The sequence below is a fragment of the Lepus europaeus genome, chromosome 7 (genome assembly GCF_033115175.1).
Source record: "Lepus europaeus isolate LE1 chromosome 7, mLepTim1.pri, whole genome shotgun sequence".
NCBI classification, from domain to species: Eukaryota; Metazoa; Chordata; class Mammalia; order Lagomorpha; family Leporidae; genus Lepus; species Lepus europaeus.
Window position 1 is genome coordinate 44,568,230 of NC_084833.1, and position 16,712 is coordinate 44,584,941.

Genomic DNA, 16,712 nt, shown 5'->3' on the forward strand with positions numbered 1-16,712 from the left:
GGGAGAAGCTCATGGCTCCTGGCTTCAGATAGGCCCAGTTCCAGCTGTTGCAGCCATTTGGTGAGTGAACCAGTGGATAGAAGATCTTTCTTTCTGTCTCTGCCTCTCTCTGTCTATAACTCTACCTCTTAAATAAATAAATAAATAAATAAATAAATAAGAAGGTTTTGGAGCTTCTTATTTTATCTAAAACATTGAATCTTCCCTGCTCATGCTGAAGGGGAATGTTTATGTCAACCAGGCAGCAAACTTGCTAAAGACTAAAAATTAGTTCACAAAATAAGAGGGAGAATGGGATGGAGTTGAACAACCAAGAGTGGTATAGGAGGCACAGAGCTTCTCTAAGATTCTCTAACACTTTAGTGGACCCACAGTTCTCTGTGTTCACAAGAACTCCCACCACATCAAGCACTTACATTTTTAAATATGAATAGAGATAAAACTTCAAATGTTAAATAAAAATTTGAAACTACTCTTCTTGGATTATTTGCATCATGGCTTCCTCTTCTTTCCTAGAGTTTCCAGCCTGGAAATTCTAGCTGCTAGCATTCTCGTCTTGTCTTGTCTTTCCTTTTACTTTTCCTCTACTTCCTAGTCTTTCCTAAGGTGCCTCTCATTTTTCTTCTGGGCTTAAGATCTAAGAATTGATCCTGCTCTTATCTCCCTGTTCCTTTAGATTCCATTCTCCCTCAGTCCATGCCACTCTGGGTAGCATCTAGCCTCGAGAGTGAGCACAAGTCATCATGCTAGTGTTCCTACAGGATGTGCCTTCGTTTCTGCAATGAACAATCAAACCAATGTTTACAAATCAATAGGATTTAGTTATCTTACTATGAGTGGCATGACCTAAATATAAAGGAGAACACAATGCTGAACTGCTTACCATGATTGCTGCCAAGTCTACCCTTCAACCTTAAAATATGTATTCCTACTTGCTGCCTGCTGGAAAAAATAAGAATGGTAGACACTGTCAAACCCCTTTTATCAGTTCAGTTAGCCTGTCATCAAGTTTCTGAGTGCCTTGCTACTAACAGCTCACCTCTGTCATACTTAGTGGATGACCTGGGGCACAAACACCATTTTCCTCATGCAGAGCCATAAATTCAACCATCTACAAGTACAACAATCCCAATGTCCAAAGCCCACTGCCAATGACTGCCATGTGATGGATGTTCTATACCTTGAAGAACAACAATCTCTCATCTATATTTTTTTAAAATTTGTATTTATCTTCCCTTTTTATGAAATGCAGTGAGATAGAGACAGAGATCTTCCATCTGCTGGTTCACTCCCCAAATGTTCACAAAAGCCAGGGCTGGGCCAGGCTGAATCCAGAGTCCACAATGATCTGTTTCTCTCATGCAGGTGGCAGAGATACAAGTAATTGATCTACCACTTGTTATGCATCCTAGGTTGTGCATTAGCAGTGATCTGGATAGGAAGCAAATCAGCTGGGACATAAACCAGGAATTCTGATATGAGCTGAGTGTCCTTGCACCAAATGCCCACTCCTGGTTTATAATTTGTGTTCCAGAACTACCCGTGGGATCAGGTATGTCTGACCTTTCACTTAAAATTGAACCTTTGGTCAGTTTCTTCCTTCCCCAATCTGGCATTTCCCATGCCCTTTCTGGTTTCTCCTGACAGCATTACCTTAATAAATCACTTTGACAAAAATCCTTAGCTCAGGCTTGCTTCTAGGATAACCCAAGCTAAGACAATTAAGATAAATTTCACTCTTACTATCAAAAATCAAACGTTTAAAAGATATTATCTCTAGGTGGCAAGATTCTGGAGTGATTTACATTTGCTTCCTATCACATTTTCCACTATATTCCAAATTTTGCATCAGGAGTATATATGTGCTATTGTGGAAAAAAAAAGAAAACATTAAAATGCTACATAAGGCTTAAAAATAATCACTCATAAAAGGTCCCCCCCCCCCCCTTTTTAAGGGCTTGCTTTAACTAATGATTAAATCAATCGACAATTCTAATCAACCTTTAAAACAGTTAATGAGTAAGGTCATAATACTGAATGTTCAAATAGAGACAAACCTTTTCATATGAATTTGAAAACAGTATGGACCATGATTACTGTTGCCAAAGTGTTACTAAATCCATTTAGTCCAACTACAAATTCAGGCATGAACTTTTTAGACTTTAGTCTCAAAACTTTATCTCTGGTAAGAAATATTTTTTTTATTAAACTTTTATTTAATGAATATAAATTTCCAAAGTATAGCTTGTGGGTTACAATGGCTTCCCCCCTCCCATAACTTCCCTCCCGCCCGCAACCCTCCCCTTTCCCGCTCCCTCTCCCCTTCCATTCATGTAAAGATTCATTTTCAATTCTCTTTATATACAGAGGATCAGTTTAGTATATATTAGGTAAAGATTTCAACATTTTGCCCACCTAGCAGCGTAAAGTGAATAGCCTAGGGAGATTACTGACGCCATGAACAGGAGTGTCAAATTGTTAAGTCAGCAACAGGAGTCACTGTGTACTTACATCCCATGGGGGATCTGTCCTTAATGTGTTGTCTAATGTGCAGTGATGCTATAACTAGTACTGAAACAGTATTTTTACACTTTGTGTTTCTGTGTGGGTACAAACTGATGAGGTCTTTACTAATTATATACTGAATCGATCTTCTGTATATAAAGATAATTGGAAATGAAAAAAAAAAAAACAACCTGGTGTTAAAATGGAAATGGCATAGAAAATTAATTAATTTGAAAAAAAAATTATGTAGGATCTCTGTCTTTAATGTGCTGTACATTGCTATTTAATGCTATAATTAGTAATCCAATGGAAGAAATATTTTTTGATGAACATTTTTTAATCTACCTGATTATGCTATGTTATTTTGTGACTGCTGTCTTGGCCTCTGAACTGGTGGAAAAATACAATTCTTCCCTTTTTTCTCAACCAGAGTGACTGTCTCCAAATATACACACTTAGCCAATATATAAACACTTTCAGAGCCAGTGTTGTGACCCTGTGGATTAATTCACTGTCAGCAATGTCAGCATTACAAATAATCAATGGTTCTAGTCCCAGCTGCTCCACTTCGGATCCAGCCATGTGCTAATGCACCTGAGAAAGCAACAGAAGATTGCCCAAGTGCTTGGGCCCCAGCCACCCATATGGGAAACTGGGTTGGAATTCAGGGCTCCTGGCTTTGGCAGGGCTGAGCCACAGCCATTATGACTATATGGGGAGTGAACCACTGGATGAAAGATTGATTCCTGCCCCCTTCTTCTCCCTGTCTCCCTGTCATTGTAACTCTAAGTCTGCCTTTCAAATATTTTTTTTAAAAATCCTGTATTAAAAAATATGTACCCACTTATAATTTCTGTATTAATCACTGTGCTTCAACCTAAATGTCTAATAGCATGCAAAACTCACATCTTCAAGTCAAATATTGCTGCCAAGCTAAAGAAATGGTGCAGGAAAGTAATAATTGGACAAAATTAAACAAGACTTCTAGGACATTATATTAATATTGACTTTTTAAACAATAGGTTAAACTCTGGAAAGACTTGGTGAACATGTTTGTAAAAAGAGTTTGCTTCTTGTCTAATTGTGTTGTTGAAGCTTCAAAATGATCCCAGGAAAATGGAAATGGATGGATCTCCAGGTAGGCTTTTGCCAACTAGAGATCTCCGTTTAAACCATAGAGCACAGGAAATTATTTGAGCAATTATTTCCTCAATCCTCTCAAGGATAGTACGTGGATAGTACCATTTTAGAAGCCTAGGAAAAGTTAATTCATTACATACAACAGATGTCATTGAGCATTAAGATTTAGGTCTTGAGAAAGACTGCCTCAGAGAGAGCAAAGACCCTTCTATCCTACACTCATCACCCATCAACCCCTCCCCCCTCTGCTGACAACATCCATTAAATATGTTCCAAAGTTCTTCCAAGGCCTTTTTATAAATGCTACCCTTTATCAAGAGAATCAATTGGCCACAGTCTGATCAAGTTTTTGGTATACTCAAATAGACTGGAAAGAGATAATTCAATCCCTCTTCATCTTCCCCTATAAATTTCAGAAACAAGAAATATTTCCATCAGAACAGCAGCAGAAAGACTAGGAAAAGAGAATGTTATGACATAACCCAGGCTTAGATTCCAACTAGTTCACTAGCAATATACCTTTGTTCTTTCATGCATCAATTTTCATATATGAATAGTACCTCCCTCACAGGACCATTCTGAGAATCAACTGGATATTATATTTAAGATGCTTTAAGTATGGGGTCAGCACTGTGGTGTAGCAGGCAAAGCTGCCACCTGCAGTGCCAACATCACATATGGGCACCGGTTCGCGTCCTGGCTGCTCCACTTCCGATCCAGCTCTCTGCTATGGCTTGAGAAAGCAATGGAAGATGGTCCAAGTGTTTGGGCCCCTGCACCCTCGTGAGAAGACCTGAAAGGAGCTCCTGGCTCCTAGCTTCCAATCGGCCTCAGCTCTGACCATTGAGGCCAATTGGGGAGTGAACCAGCAGATGGAAGACCTCTCTCTCTCTCTCCCCGTCTCTCTCTCTCTCTCTCTCTCTCTCTCTGCCTCTCCTTTTCTCTCTGTGTAACTCTCAAATAAATAAATAAATCTTTTTTTAAAAAGATGCTTTAGGCCTGCGCCACGGCTCACTTGGCTAATCCTCCGCCTGCAGCGCCAGCACCCCAGGTTCTAGTCCCGGTTGGGGCACTGGATTCTGTCCCGGATGCTCCTCTTCCAGTCCAGCTCTCTGCTGTGGCCCAGGAAGGCACTAGAGGATGGCCCAAGTGCTTGGGCCCTGCACCTGCATGAGAGACCAGGAGGAAGCACCTGGCTCCTGGCCTCGGATTGGTGTAGCACCAGCTGTAGCGGCCATTTGGGGGGTGAACCAACGGGAAGGAAGACCTCTCTCTCTGTCTCTCTCTCTCACTGTCTAACTCTGCCTGTCAAAAAAAAAAAAAAAAGATGCTTTAAGTAATACCTAGAAAACAGCAAATGCCCAAGATATTATTGCCAAGACCCTTCTTACTGTATACAAAATATTTAGTAAATAATTGCAGAAGGACAAAAGTGAAAAAAATAACAAATTAAGAGGATGAAGTTATTCACATACACTCATACACATGCATGCAAATACCACTTGTGCAAAAAGAATAACTTGTCTGCACCAATTTATTTTTGAGTTATAAGAACAGTAAAAGCTGAATCCAAGTGTGAAGAGGACATACAATGCACCAGCAACAATGGTAAGCACTATTTAAATAATCTGACATTTACATGCATGCCCATATCAGTTACAGGTCTCAAAGTTGGCCCTGACTCTCTCTGATGACACAAAAGATTGAATCATACCAGTGACCCATGTTAGAGTACCCACTCAAAATGTAAAACAGGTTGATAGCTTCTTTCCATGACAGCATGACTAGCAACAAGATAATAGAGTAGGCAAAATAGCCTTTTATCATCCAAGTTTTCCCTGATGTAGAAGAGAAAAGTAAAGGTTTTAGAATTCAAATCATGTTCCCTTTCCTAGAAAAGAAACAGTTTACAAAGAACATGACATGTGCTTTACACCCAAGGAGTACTGGTATGGTCATGTGTAATAATACCAGCTTGTATTTGTACAAGTCTTACTGGTTTCCATGCACTGTACAACTTCTTCACATGCATTACCTCATTAATTGGTCCAACAGCACCATGTAATAGTGTGCTAGCCCCAGATTATGGACAAGCCTTCCCTCCCATGCCCAAGCTGTAAGCTTGCTTGTTGATCCAGAGATCACAAAGCCCTCATTGCTACACTATTCACTCTGCCACAGACTAAGAAGTCCCTATGCCCAGCATACAATGACACAAAGGGACCACCACACCTGCATAGCCACAAAACTGACTGGATTTGTGCAATCTCTGGATTCCCAGGGGAAGCCAGGATGAGGGTGTTGGGAAATAGAATAGGTAAATTAGAGGGAGTTAACTGCTGGAGTAAATTCTGGTCAATAAGACATAGAATATAGGAAAGAGATTTCCACCCCAATCACAAAAAAGAACTAGTTTTAAGATCTTTGGTATTTCCTTGAGAACCGCTGCAAATCTCTAATTACCTCTGTCTCTCTTCAATCTTTAAAATGCATTGCTTTCTTTTCCCCAGGGATACAATGAGAAGGAAATAAAACAATATTGTAGATAAAACCACTTGCAAAGATGGGCTACTCTGAGACACAGTGGTTCTGGTGAACCTGTCTGGAGATGTCTCACAAAACCAGCTGTGCCTTGCTATAGAGCTGTGACTGCTCTGTGAAGTATTCTCTGCTATTTGCTCACCTGCTTTTCCTTCCTTCCTTTCCTCCATCTGTCCCTAACTCTTACCTTCATAGGTCTGTGCCTCTCTACCTCACATACCCTGCTCGATCACTGCCAACAAATAATATAAATAAAGCATCAACACAAAAGCCCATGCCTCAGATTCTGTTAGGCAGGAACCTAGATTAGACATGCAAGTAGTATTTTTCCACTGTTTCCTCACTAATGTTGGGCACTGTTTCCTCACTAATGTTTGTCTAGGCAGCTCATCAGAAGACACTGAGGCAAACATGTTCTTTTTATTTTAAGATTTATTTTTTATTTATTTGGGTAGAGAGAGAGAGAGAGAGAGGTCTTCTATCCTCTGGTTCATTGCCCAAATGGCCACAACTGCCAGAGCTGAGCCAATCTGATGCCAGGAGCTAGAAGCTTCCTCCAGGTCTCCCACATGGGTACAGGGGCCCAAAGACTTGTGCCATACTCCACTGCTTTCCCAGGTGCACTAGCAGAGAGCTGGATTGGAAGTGGAGCAGCCGGGACTCAAACTGGCAGCCATATAGGATGGTGGTGCTCTAGGCCAGGGCTTTAACCTGCTGCACCACAGTGCCAGCCCCAAACACATTCTTTTTGAAGTCATCCTCATCCACATTCCTCTAGGGCAGGTGGTTATGCCTATAATTAATTTTCTTCTTTTACATTGCAATGAGCAATATGGAGAGGAAAAACATCGTGTGGGAGGAAACAAGAACGCTCACTTAGGCTTCCTAATCTTAACTGATATTCTGCAACACAGCTCTGACTAGAACTCTGTGGGTGGAAAGAATGCAAGGAACTCTGAACATGACTAACTAGATAAAATTCCAGGATTTAAACCCAAGTCTGTGTGACTGCATATTTTGACTTTGTAACCTAATGTTGTATTATAAGAATAATTAACTCACCCTCTGATCCCTAAAAGGGCAAACTAAAGCCACAGGGTAGAAGTCATATCACAAGGAGATAGATTTTTTTCTCTCCTAATTAAAAGAATTATCTGATTACTAAATGAGTTACCTTGTGGGTTAGTAAATTCCCAACACTGTCATGTATGTGTGGTAGTGGGGGCCAGGGAGGTTTTCAAGGGGAAAAATTGTATCCAAAGTCTTACTGATTATTGCAGCTGGTCTCTAAAGATACCTGTCTCACTAATGAATCATGCCTTCCTGTATTCATGCCTTTACACTGTCTCCCTCTACGTGTAAACTTGAGCTGGTCCTGTATAACCAGCAGAATATACAGAGAGTAATGCTACGTGGTTTAGATTATGTTATAAGAAGCCCTGGAGCCTCCATCCTGGTCTTTTGGAAATTTTGTTCTGGGGGAAGCCAGCTGCCATGTGGGAAATAAAGATCACCATGCCATAAGGAAGCTCAAAGAGGCTGCAGAGACAGAGACATAGATACACACACAGAGGGAAATCTGTTACGTTCATCTTACTGAGGCACTACACATGTGAGTAAAGAAGTCATTTGGGATATCCAACCCATGTCAAGCCTTCACAGGATTCTAGCTCTAGCAGCTGGCAGATTGCACCTGCATGTGAGACCCCAAGTAAGAACCATTCAGATGAGTCCATTTACCCCACACCACTTTGAAAAATATTAATACAATATAGGTTTTAGTCACTATGTTTTAAGGACTCTGTTTCATGGTGATGGATAATTAAAATACTATCAAGCAGTATCAGTAGAGAGAGCTCCTTTTGCTCTCCACTCCATCCTAACCCAAAAAATTTGTTCCTTCACCTGCCTTAATGAATTGCAATAGCAGCACCTAACAGAGAGGACATTAATCACATTTTAGTTTCTTATGGTCCAGTCTCCCTGCCTATGGGTCCAAGTTTCTCCCTGGAAAATGGTTTCTCTGTTTATGTAGTCTTTTTTTAAAAAAGATTTATTTTATTTATTTGAAAGACAGAGTTACAAAGAGAAGTAGAGACAGAAAGAGAGGTCTTCCACCTGCTGGTTCACTCCCCAGATGGCCACAACGGCCAGAACTGTACCTATCTGAAGCCAGGAGCCAGGAGCTTTCTCTGGGTCTCCCATGCGGGTGTAGGGGCCCAAGGACTTGGGCCATCTTCTTACTGCTTTCCCAGGCCATAGCAGAGAGCTGGATCAGAAGTGGAACAGCCAAGATTAGAACCAGCGCCCACATGGGATGCTGGCGCTTCAGGCCAGGGCTTTAACCCTCTGCGCCACAGCGCCGGCCCCTCATGTAGTCTTAATGGATGGAAATTCCAGTTACAGGCTTCCTTCCCTACATAGAGGCTGAATGAGCCAAACTTTTCTCCACCATTCATAATCAGCTTGGTCATGTGATTCAAATTTTGCTAATCACCTATTCTTTTCATACACTTTAAATATTATAGAAGTGACTCAAAGAGAGTAAAAAAATTATTGGAAGCCAATCATAATTGCAGAGACAAGCCTGCCAGATTCCTCTCTATGAGACCAGGTTTCCTGCTTCCTAACTTCTAGGACACTTTGGATGCTGCCTAGTCGCCTAGTCCTAATCCTGGCTTTATGGTCTTCTTGAGATTCTGTGAGTCCCCCCAGTCTTACAATAAAATCATCATCTTTGCTGCATTAGCCAGAGAAGGTTTCTGTTGCTTACAAACGAAAATGGAAATGGCTGTTCTCTGTGGCCATGCCATGAACCTGGACATCACCTGAGTTCCTCCTCTCCCAGAACCAATCATTTACCAGTCCTTTCAACTCTACTCTAAATACCTCTAGGTTTCTGTTCCTCTCCATGTCCACTGTCACTGCCTTACATCAGGACCTCATGATTTCTTACCTACACTCACTCAAGTTAACATAGTGCCCTTCAGTCACTATCACTCCCTCTATAATCACAGTGACATCTGAAACTGCAAAGCTCATCGCGATACACACACATTCACACACCTTCATTTAACCCTCAGCTCCACTGAAACCAAGTCCCAACTAATTCTTTTGATACTTGTTCTATCTTGCCAGATCATCCCTCATCATTCTCCCACATATACCCTAAAACTTCACCAAATTCAGTTCCTTAGACAAGATTTCCTCTCTCAAATGTAACGCTGGGCATTTCCTTTTGCTTGGTCTATGCCTTCACCCTTACTCATAAAGGAGAAAGTTACTTGTCAACCCTTACCCATAAAGGAGAAAGTTACTTGTCAACACCTGTCGTTACTTCAAGAAGCCCTGCTTGACTCAAAGGCTCATGATCAGTGTTACTGCTTAGTACAAAGAAATGACCAATAGCTTAACTGTTAACCAGCCTTACTCTGTCTCTCTCTCTCTGTAATTCTACCTTTCAAATAAATAAATAAATCCTTTAAAAAAAATGAAAAGGGGCTAGTGCTGTGGCATAGTGAGTTAAGCCATGGCCTGCCATCCTGGCATCCCATATGGGTGCCAGTTTGAGTCCCAGCTGCTCCACTTCCAATACAGCCCCCTGCTGGTGCACCTGGGAAAGCAACAGAGGTTGGCCTGGGTCCCTGGGCCCCTGCATCCACATGGGAGATCCAGAAGAGGCTTTTGGCATCGGCCTGGCACAGCCCTGGCCATTGCAGCCATTTGGGGGTAAACCAGTGGATGGAAGATCTGTCTCTTCTTCTCTGTCTAGGTAACTCTACCTTTCAAATGAATAAATCTTAAAAAAAGAAAAGGCTAGCCACCCTGAACTATAATTTATTTGACTTGTCTCTCTTCCTCATTGTATGTTATCATTTTCAAAGAAAACAGTGTCATTTATATCTAATTACAGTTCTTTGCCCTGTGCCCAGTATGTATGTGTATTATAAAGATACTTCAGCAATACTGAAAAACATTTGTTTCCTGCTATATTTCCATATCCTAGAACAATGCCTAGCATGTAGTTGTGCTCAATAAATATATGTTGAATGAAAGAGGAAATAAATGAATGAATATACTAAATTGGATTATATTAATGTAAATGGATTTGTGAATAAACAAAAATTAAAATCAAAGGACCTTTAAAGATTCAATCTCATAAGCTTCAAATGATTTGGCCCCCGGCTATCTCTATAGTTGTTGTAGAGCCAGAAACAAATACAATGCTAGTATAGAACATCTGCTTAATGCATGCTTGTTGAAAATGAAATCTATGGCTCCATATATCTAATTTCAAGTAATGCTTGAGAGGGGCAGGCAGGAGGCAACAGGCATTTTCTAGCATTATTTCAGCCATTTGAGAGTAGAGCAGGCACAGTCATATCCCAGATTGATTTCCCTTCCTCTAACTCAAAACCCTTTCCAAGGCTAATTTGCCAATTTCCCTGATTCATAGTAGCTACTATGTCTCTTCCTTCCTCATATCCTTCTTTGATAGCTTCTTCCAAGGTTACCAGTACTATAGCTGAGCACTAGTTATCTACATATTGACAGTCAATGGTCCTCCCTACTCTACTCCAGTCCATCACAGAGGGTTCTGCCTCTCAGGGACACATCCCAGCCCGTATGCCTCACTCAAGAACCCTGCATAAAGCCCACACATCTATCTAATCACTCTCCAGAAGTGATGCGGATCCCAACATTGAAACTTACTCTGCATTCCCGACAGCTCTTGGTTAAAATTCGCTGGCCTTCTGCAAGAACTTTCCCTCCATAGATACATTTTGCTGCAATAAAACAAAACAAAAAATGGTCAGTCATGCTATGCTACAGAATGGCTTCAGAGATGCCCTCCAACTCCAATTCCAGGCAATACAAATCTTTTTTTATTAAAGATGTATTTTTATTTATTTGAAAGAGTTACAGAGAGAGGTAGAAACAGAGAGAGAGGTCTTCCATCCACTGGTTCACTTCCCAGATGGCCGCAACGGCCGGAGCTGCGCCACTCCAAAGCCAGGAGCCAGGAGCTTCCTCTGGGTCTCCCACGTGGGTACAGGGGCCCAAGGACTTGGGCCATCTCTACTGCTTTCCCAGGCCATAGCAGAGAGCTGGATCAGAAGTGGAGCAGCCTGGACTAGAACCGGCACTCATATGGGATGATGGCACTTCACGCCAGGGATTTAACCCGCTATGCCATAGCACAGGCCCCAAATCTTTTTTTTTTTTTTTTTTTTTTTTTTTTTTTTAAGATTTACTTATTTGGGGCCTGGCAGTGCAAGCATCCCATATGGGCACCGGTTCAAGTCCTGGCTGCTCCACTTCAGATCTAGCTCTCTGCTATGGCCTGGGAAAGCAGTAGAAGATGCCTGAAGTCCTTGGGCCCCTGCACCCACACAGGAGTCCCAGAGAAAGCTCATGGCTCCTGGCTTCAGATCAGTGCTGCTCCATTGCAGCCAACTGGGGAGTGAACCAACAGATGCAAGACCTCTCTCTCTCTCTCTCTCTGCCTCACCTCTCTCTGTGTAGCTATGACTTTGAGAGGCAGAATTACAAACAGAGAGAAACAGGGAGACACAGAGAGGGAAGTCTTCCTTCCCCTGGATCACTCCCCAAATGGCTACACTGGCTGGAGTTAGACCAATCTGAAGCCAGGAACCAGGAGCTTCTTCTGGGTCTCTCACCCAGGTGAAGGGTCCCAAGGACTTGGGCTATCTTCTACTGCTTTCTCGGGCTATAGGCAGAGGGCTGAATCAGAAGAGGAGCAGCTAGCACTGGAACTGGCACCCATATGGGGTGCTGGAACCACAGGCAGAGGCGGAGGCTTAGCCTACATAGTGCCAGCCCCAATATAAATCTTGCCTAAAATAATCCCTAGTCAGGACTCCTACTGATTTTTTAACATCTACCTTAGACTAAGGACATACAATTATTTAAGCACTGTAGTTGCCAAAGAAACTAGACAATGAATTGATATGGCAAGAAGTTAAAACAAGGAAGACCAGGTTGTCATCATTATGGAGTGCATTAGCAGCATATTTCATTCAGGCACTTCAGGCATAAAATGAATGACTGGATGAAAGGGAACTCATATATTCCATTCACCAAAACTTCAACAGTAATGGACAAAGACGCCATTTCATTTTCCTTGTAATCATAGGAGGTGGGTGATCTTAGCCTACATGATCCTAAGATACTCCCAAGACACCTGAAAACTACAAGCCAACCCAATAAACCTCTACATCAATATACTTAAGAAACTGCCTTTGGAAAGACCAAGTAGGCCTTTTTAAAAATTCAAAACATAAATGGGCTCCTACTTCTCAATTTAGACTAATGTGAGAATCAATCCTTGACTTAACTTGCTGACTCACTTTTAAGTCAGTCAACCTGATGTGACCTGAACATGACTCCACCAAATTCTCCAGCCACTCCAACAAGAACAGGAAGCAAAGGCCCAACTGCTCCCTCACCTACTCCAATGAAGCCCCATCTAGCCCAAGCTCACAGGAAAAGCATAGTGAAGACATTCACTCTAAGAGATCTTTCCCACTAGCTTACTACTGGTTTCATAAATACACTTCACCTCTTAAAACCTCTATTTCTGTATCTGTTAAATATCAGTTGATGAAATTCCATAACTTCCTAGTCCTACAAACTTCTGATTCTCATAGAACACAGAGATGTTAGTAATCATCTAGTCTAACTCCTTCTTTTTAGCCACAGGAAGAGGAAAGCCGAGAGACACTGGTTTACTTAACACACAGTAGATGTTGGGCTGTACTGCCCAGAGTCCCCTTTTGTTGTGACAAAAGCTCAATGCCTATAGCTGCTGGAACGGTAGATATCCAACAGCCCTTAGCTGGATACTTACTTAGGATATGTGCTGGGCTATAGAAAGTTATATGCCCAAAGTCAATTCCAAGGACAATTCATGAAGATGAACACTGGCCACTGTGCCCCAACTCAGACAACTCTGAAAGGATACTCCAATTCCAGAGAACCATGTAAGAATAACTGTAGCATTTGTTGTAACTACATTACAGTTCAACTTTTCTTTGTGCCCAATTCTTCTTTCACTATCTCATTCCTATCCCAGAAATGACCCTGAGAATACTTCCTGTTAAGACACATGCAAATCTCCATTTCAGAGTTTGTTTCCTATCAGGACCTGATCTTCAGCAACCCTACACCTCATCCAAATCTGTTCCACTCTACTGTCCCCTCAGTGAATTTCACAGCAACAACATTCAAGCACCTGAGATACTTCTAACTGCTCCTTCTTAATCAAACGTACGTTCAATGAACACCCAAATCCTAGCAGTGCTCATTCCTTAAGTTTCTCAAGTCAACCTAATTTTCTCTGTTAGCCAACCTCTGCCCCCAAACACAGTCTTCACTGAGGCTATCTCTAACCCTCTTCTTTAGTTCTACCACACCTCCTAACTCTCCTCTGTTTCTGTTCTAGTTTCAATCTTCCCTAGTCTGTCCCTATTAAACAATCAGGCAAATATATTTTTTTTATTATTATTATCAGAAAGGTTCACCCCCCCTAAATGGCCGCTACGGCCGGTGTGCTGCATTGATCTGAAGTCAGGAGCCAGGTGCTTCCTCCTCATCTCCCATGCGGGTGCAGGGCCCAAGCATTTGAGTCATCCTCCACTGCCTTCCCAGGCCACAGCAGAGAGCTGGACTGGAAGAGGAAGAACCGGGACAGAATCCGGTGCCCCAACTGGGACTAGAACCCGGGTACTGGCGCCACAGGCAGAGGATTAGCCTAGTGAGCCGCAGCGCTGGCTAATCAGGGATATATTCTTAAGTGCAAATATGGCCCCCTGCTTAAAATTATTATGGGTCCCTAATGTCCTCAGAATAAAATCCGAGTTCCTTAATTCAGCACACAAGGCCATTCATCTGTCTTGTTCTTACTGCTCAAGCCACAGAGCTCACCAATGCCTGTGCTTTCACTCATACTTCTACTCACCTCCACACATGCTGTAAGCTGTTCCTGCTTTCTCTCTCACCTACAGGCTTTGCTCTCCTCCACAGGAGCACTCAGCCCTATTGACTTTCTACTGAAAACCCCTCTACTTGTATATCTGTCAGTCTTGCCTTAGGCCTAACTTCCCTCACAAAGTTGTTCATGAACTCAAATACTGGTTAATTGCCCTCCCTTTTTTTTTTTTTTTTTTACCTCTATTATACTATGTACTTGGCCCAAAGATCACAAATCATAATGCATCTTAGTTGCCCTTATAATTATACATCTCCCCTGCTCACTGTAACCTTCATGAAAGTAGAACCCATATCTATTCACAATTTATCTCCAGACCCAAGCCCAGTGTCTCTCTAGGCTTACTATTAATAATAACAAATAGTTTTGGAATTAGTTCCCCTCTAGTTGACAGCAAAAACCACTCAAGTTTCCTGATTCTTTGCTGAGTTATTTATGCTATTCAATGCAGCTTTCAGCAAAGATTGCAGAGCAAAAACAGCAACAACAAAAAAGTGGAAAAGTAATATGATTTTCTATATAAAGCCTTTCCTCTCCTTTGTTAAACAGAAAGCTATCTCTGATTATCTTTTATGCCTCAATTTTCTAGATAAATCACTTGTACCACACTCATCAGTCCTAATGATTATCTGGATTCACCAATTGACTTGCATGAGGAAACTATACCTTCAGGGGCCTGGAATTCCTGTCTAACAAATTCCCAAACTCCCAAATGCAGCAGCTGCCAACTTTGCAAGGCGGCTTGCTCCAGAGTGACAGTTCTGCTAAATGCACTGCTGTCAAATCTGCCATCTGCTTCTTGGCCTAGGCTAGGTAGCAAAGAAATAGACTTTTCTTCTTCCCTTGCCCCATTCCACTCCCATGTTTGCTACCCTGTCTAAAGTCATTTGTCTGAGTCCCTTTTTCATCTTTGACAGACTCATTCCAGAACTCCTATTTGGAGATAAGAATGTCTCATTGTCTACATTCACACCACACACAAGGACATGCCCATCTCTCAAATCTACCAGACTAGTAAAAAAAAAAAATTAAATGCCCACTGAACTTCATATCCTCACATAGCAGGATGCTTCTGGGGCTGGTGAATTATGTCAACATGCTACTGAATGCATCAGTTACTGGCAGTTATAGCACTGCCACAGACTGTGTATGTGATTACAACATCAAGTATCTATGAAACTGTAGGACAACTTTCAGGCTTCCACTGGAGGTGTCAAGAACTTCCCTTGCTTTCTCAGATACAGCCCCACTTCTCTGACAGCACCCCTCCTTCTCTGCCACTACCCTCTATATGCCTTACATCAGTCCTTATTATCCAGGCTCTTGATCTACAGCCCAAAGGCTTATTTTTTATGTTTGGGGAAATTCAAGCATAAGGTGAGTCAGGTTCTGGTGCCTTTGGCTCAGGCATTCAGGTCTCCATTACAACAGCTTTCAGTGTGAGTGGAAATGTAAATGGATACCTGAAGCCCTTCATATCACACTGGGGACTTGCAAACTAGAATATTTCACAGTGCCCAACCATGAAATGGAAACCTAGCACCGACACATACTTCTCCATGATGTCAGAAACAAACGTACTGAGGATTTAGAGAACAAGTTACACAGTTGTGTCTTTTTGCACCCACAGATGTCTGGCCTTTCAAATTTGACCTTGATTTCTCTGGTGCAAAGATTGGACACATTTGCCAACTGGGTGCACAGTGAATAAACAATTGTCAGGCACCATTTGACATCACTGTCAGCTGTGGATGTGAAGTTGCTCATCTTTATTTAGGTATTTGTATCCTGCACATACTCCCGTCATCTCTTGGCACTCAGCAGCTTAGAATGTCAGAATCAGCAGTCTTTAAAGGAGAGTGTCAGATCAGAGAGGCTGAAGACCCAAGGATTCTTCCTCCCTCAGTGAGCTAATTTACAGCCCTGGCTTCAGTTACCACCATTCAAGCAAGACACTCATATCAAACCAGTTGTCCCTCAGGCACCTCCAACTCAAACATGCCAAGTAGAATGTATCACTCCCCAAACTACTTCCTCCACCTGCTTCATTTCTGTTAATCACACACTGAGTCCCCCACAGGCTCTTGTTCAAAACCTGGCAACATCTCCCTTGCAGACACTCTGTCTCCAATTCATTTGTCTCATGCAAAACATTGCTTATGTAGTATCTATCATGTGCCAGGTCCTCTGGCTGTCACTCATACACATTCCCTCCTTTGCATCTCCCCAGGCAACATCTACCTGCCAGCTTTATCACCTCCAGCAGGAGTAGGTCCAGATCCCAGCACTCTTGATGCAGTGGCCTTTCTAAAAGCACTTCTTTGATTATGCCACAATCCTGCTTTAAAACCTTGCTTTTGAGTACCAAAACCAATGTTGTGTTTATTTCCATGATTTTGCAGGTGGAATTCCCTCTGGCAGAAATGTTCTTTTTAACTTGTACACCTAGAAAACTCCTATTCATTGTCAATACCTTGCTAAGTTGATACTTGTATAGCTTCTCTCTCTCTCTCTC

General features: G+C 42.0%; 1 protein-coding gene across 2 annotated transcripts in view; it reads right to left on the minus strand.

The window, feature by feature from the left end:
• The window catches only part of NELL1 (neural EGFL like 1), a 1,044,338-nt gene that overhangs the window by 739,836 nt on the left and 287,790 nt on the right, over window positions 1-16,712 (minus strand). For both annotated transcript variants that reach the window (XM_062198070.1, XM_062198069.1), the window contains one exon: window positions 10,900-10,973. In XM_062198070.1, coding sequence (XP_062054054.1) covers window positions 10,900-10,973 — 74 coding nt within the window. The remainder of the gene's footprint in view (window positions 1-10,899; window positions 10,974-16,712) is intronic.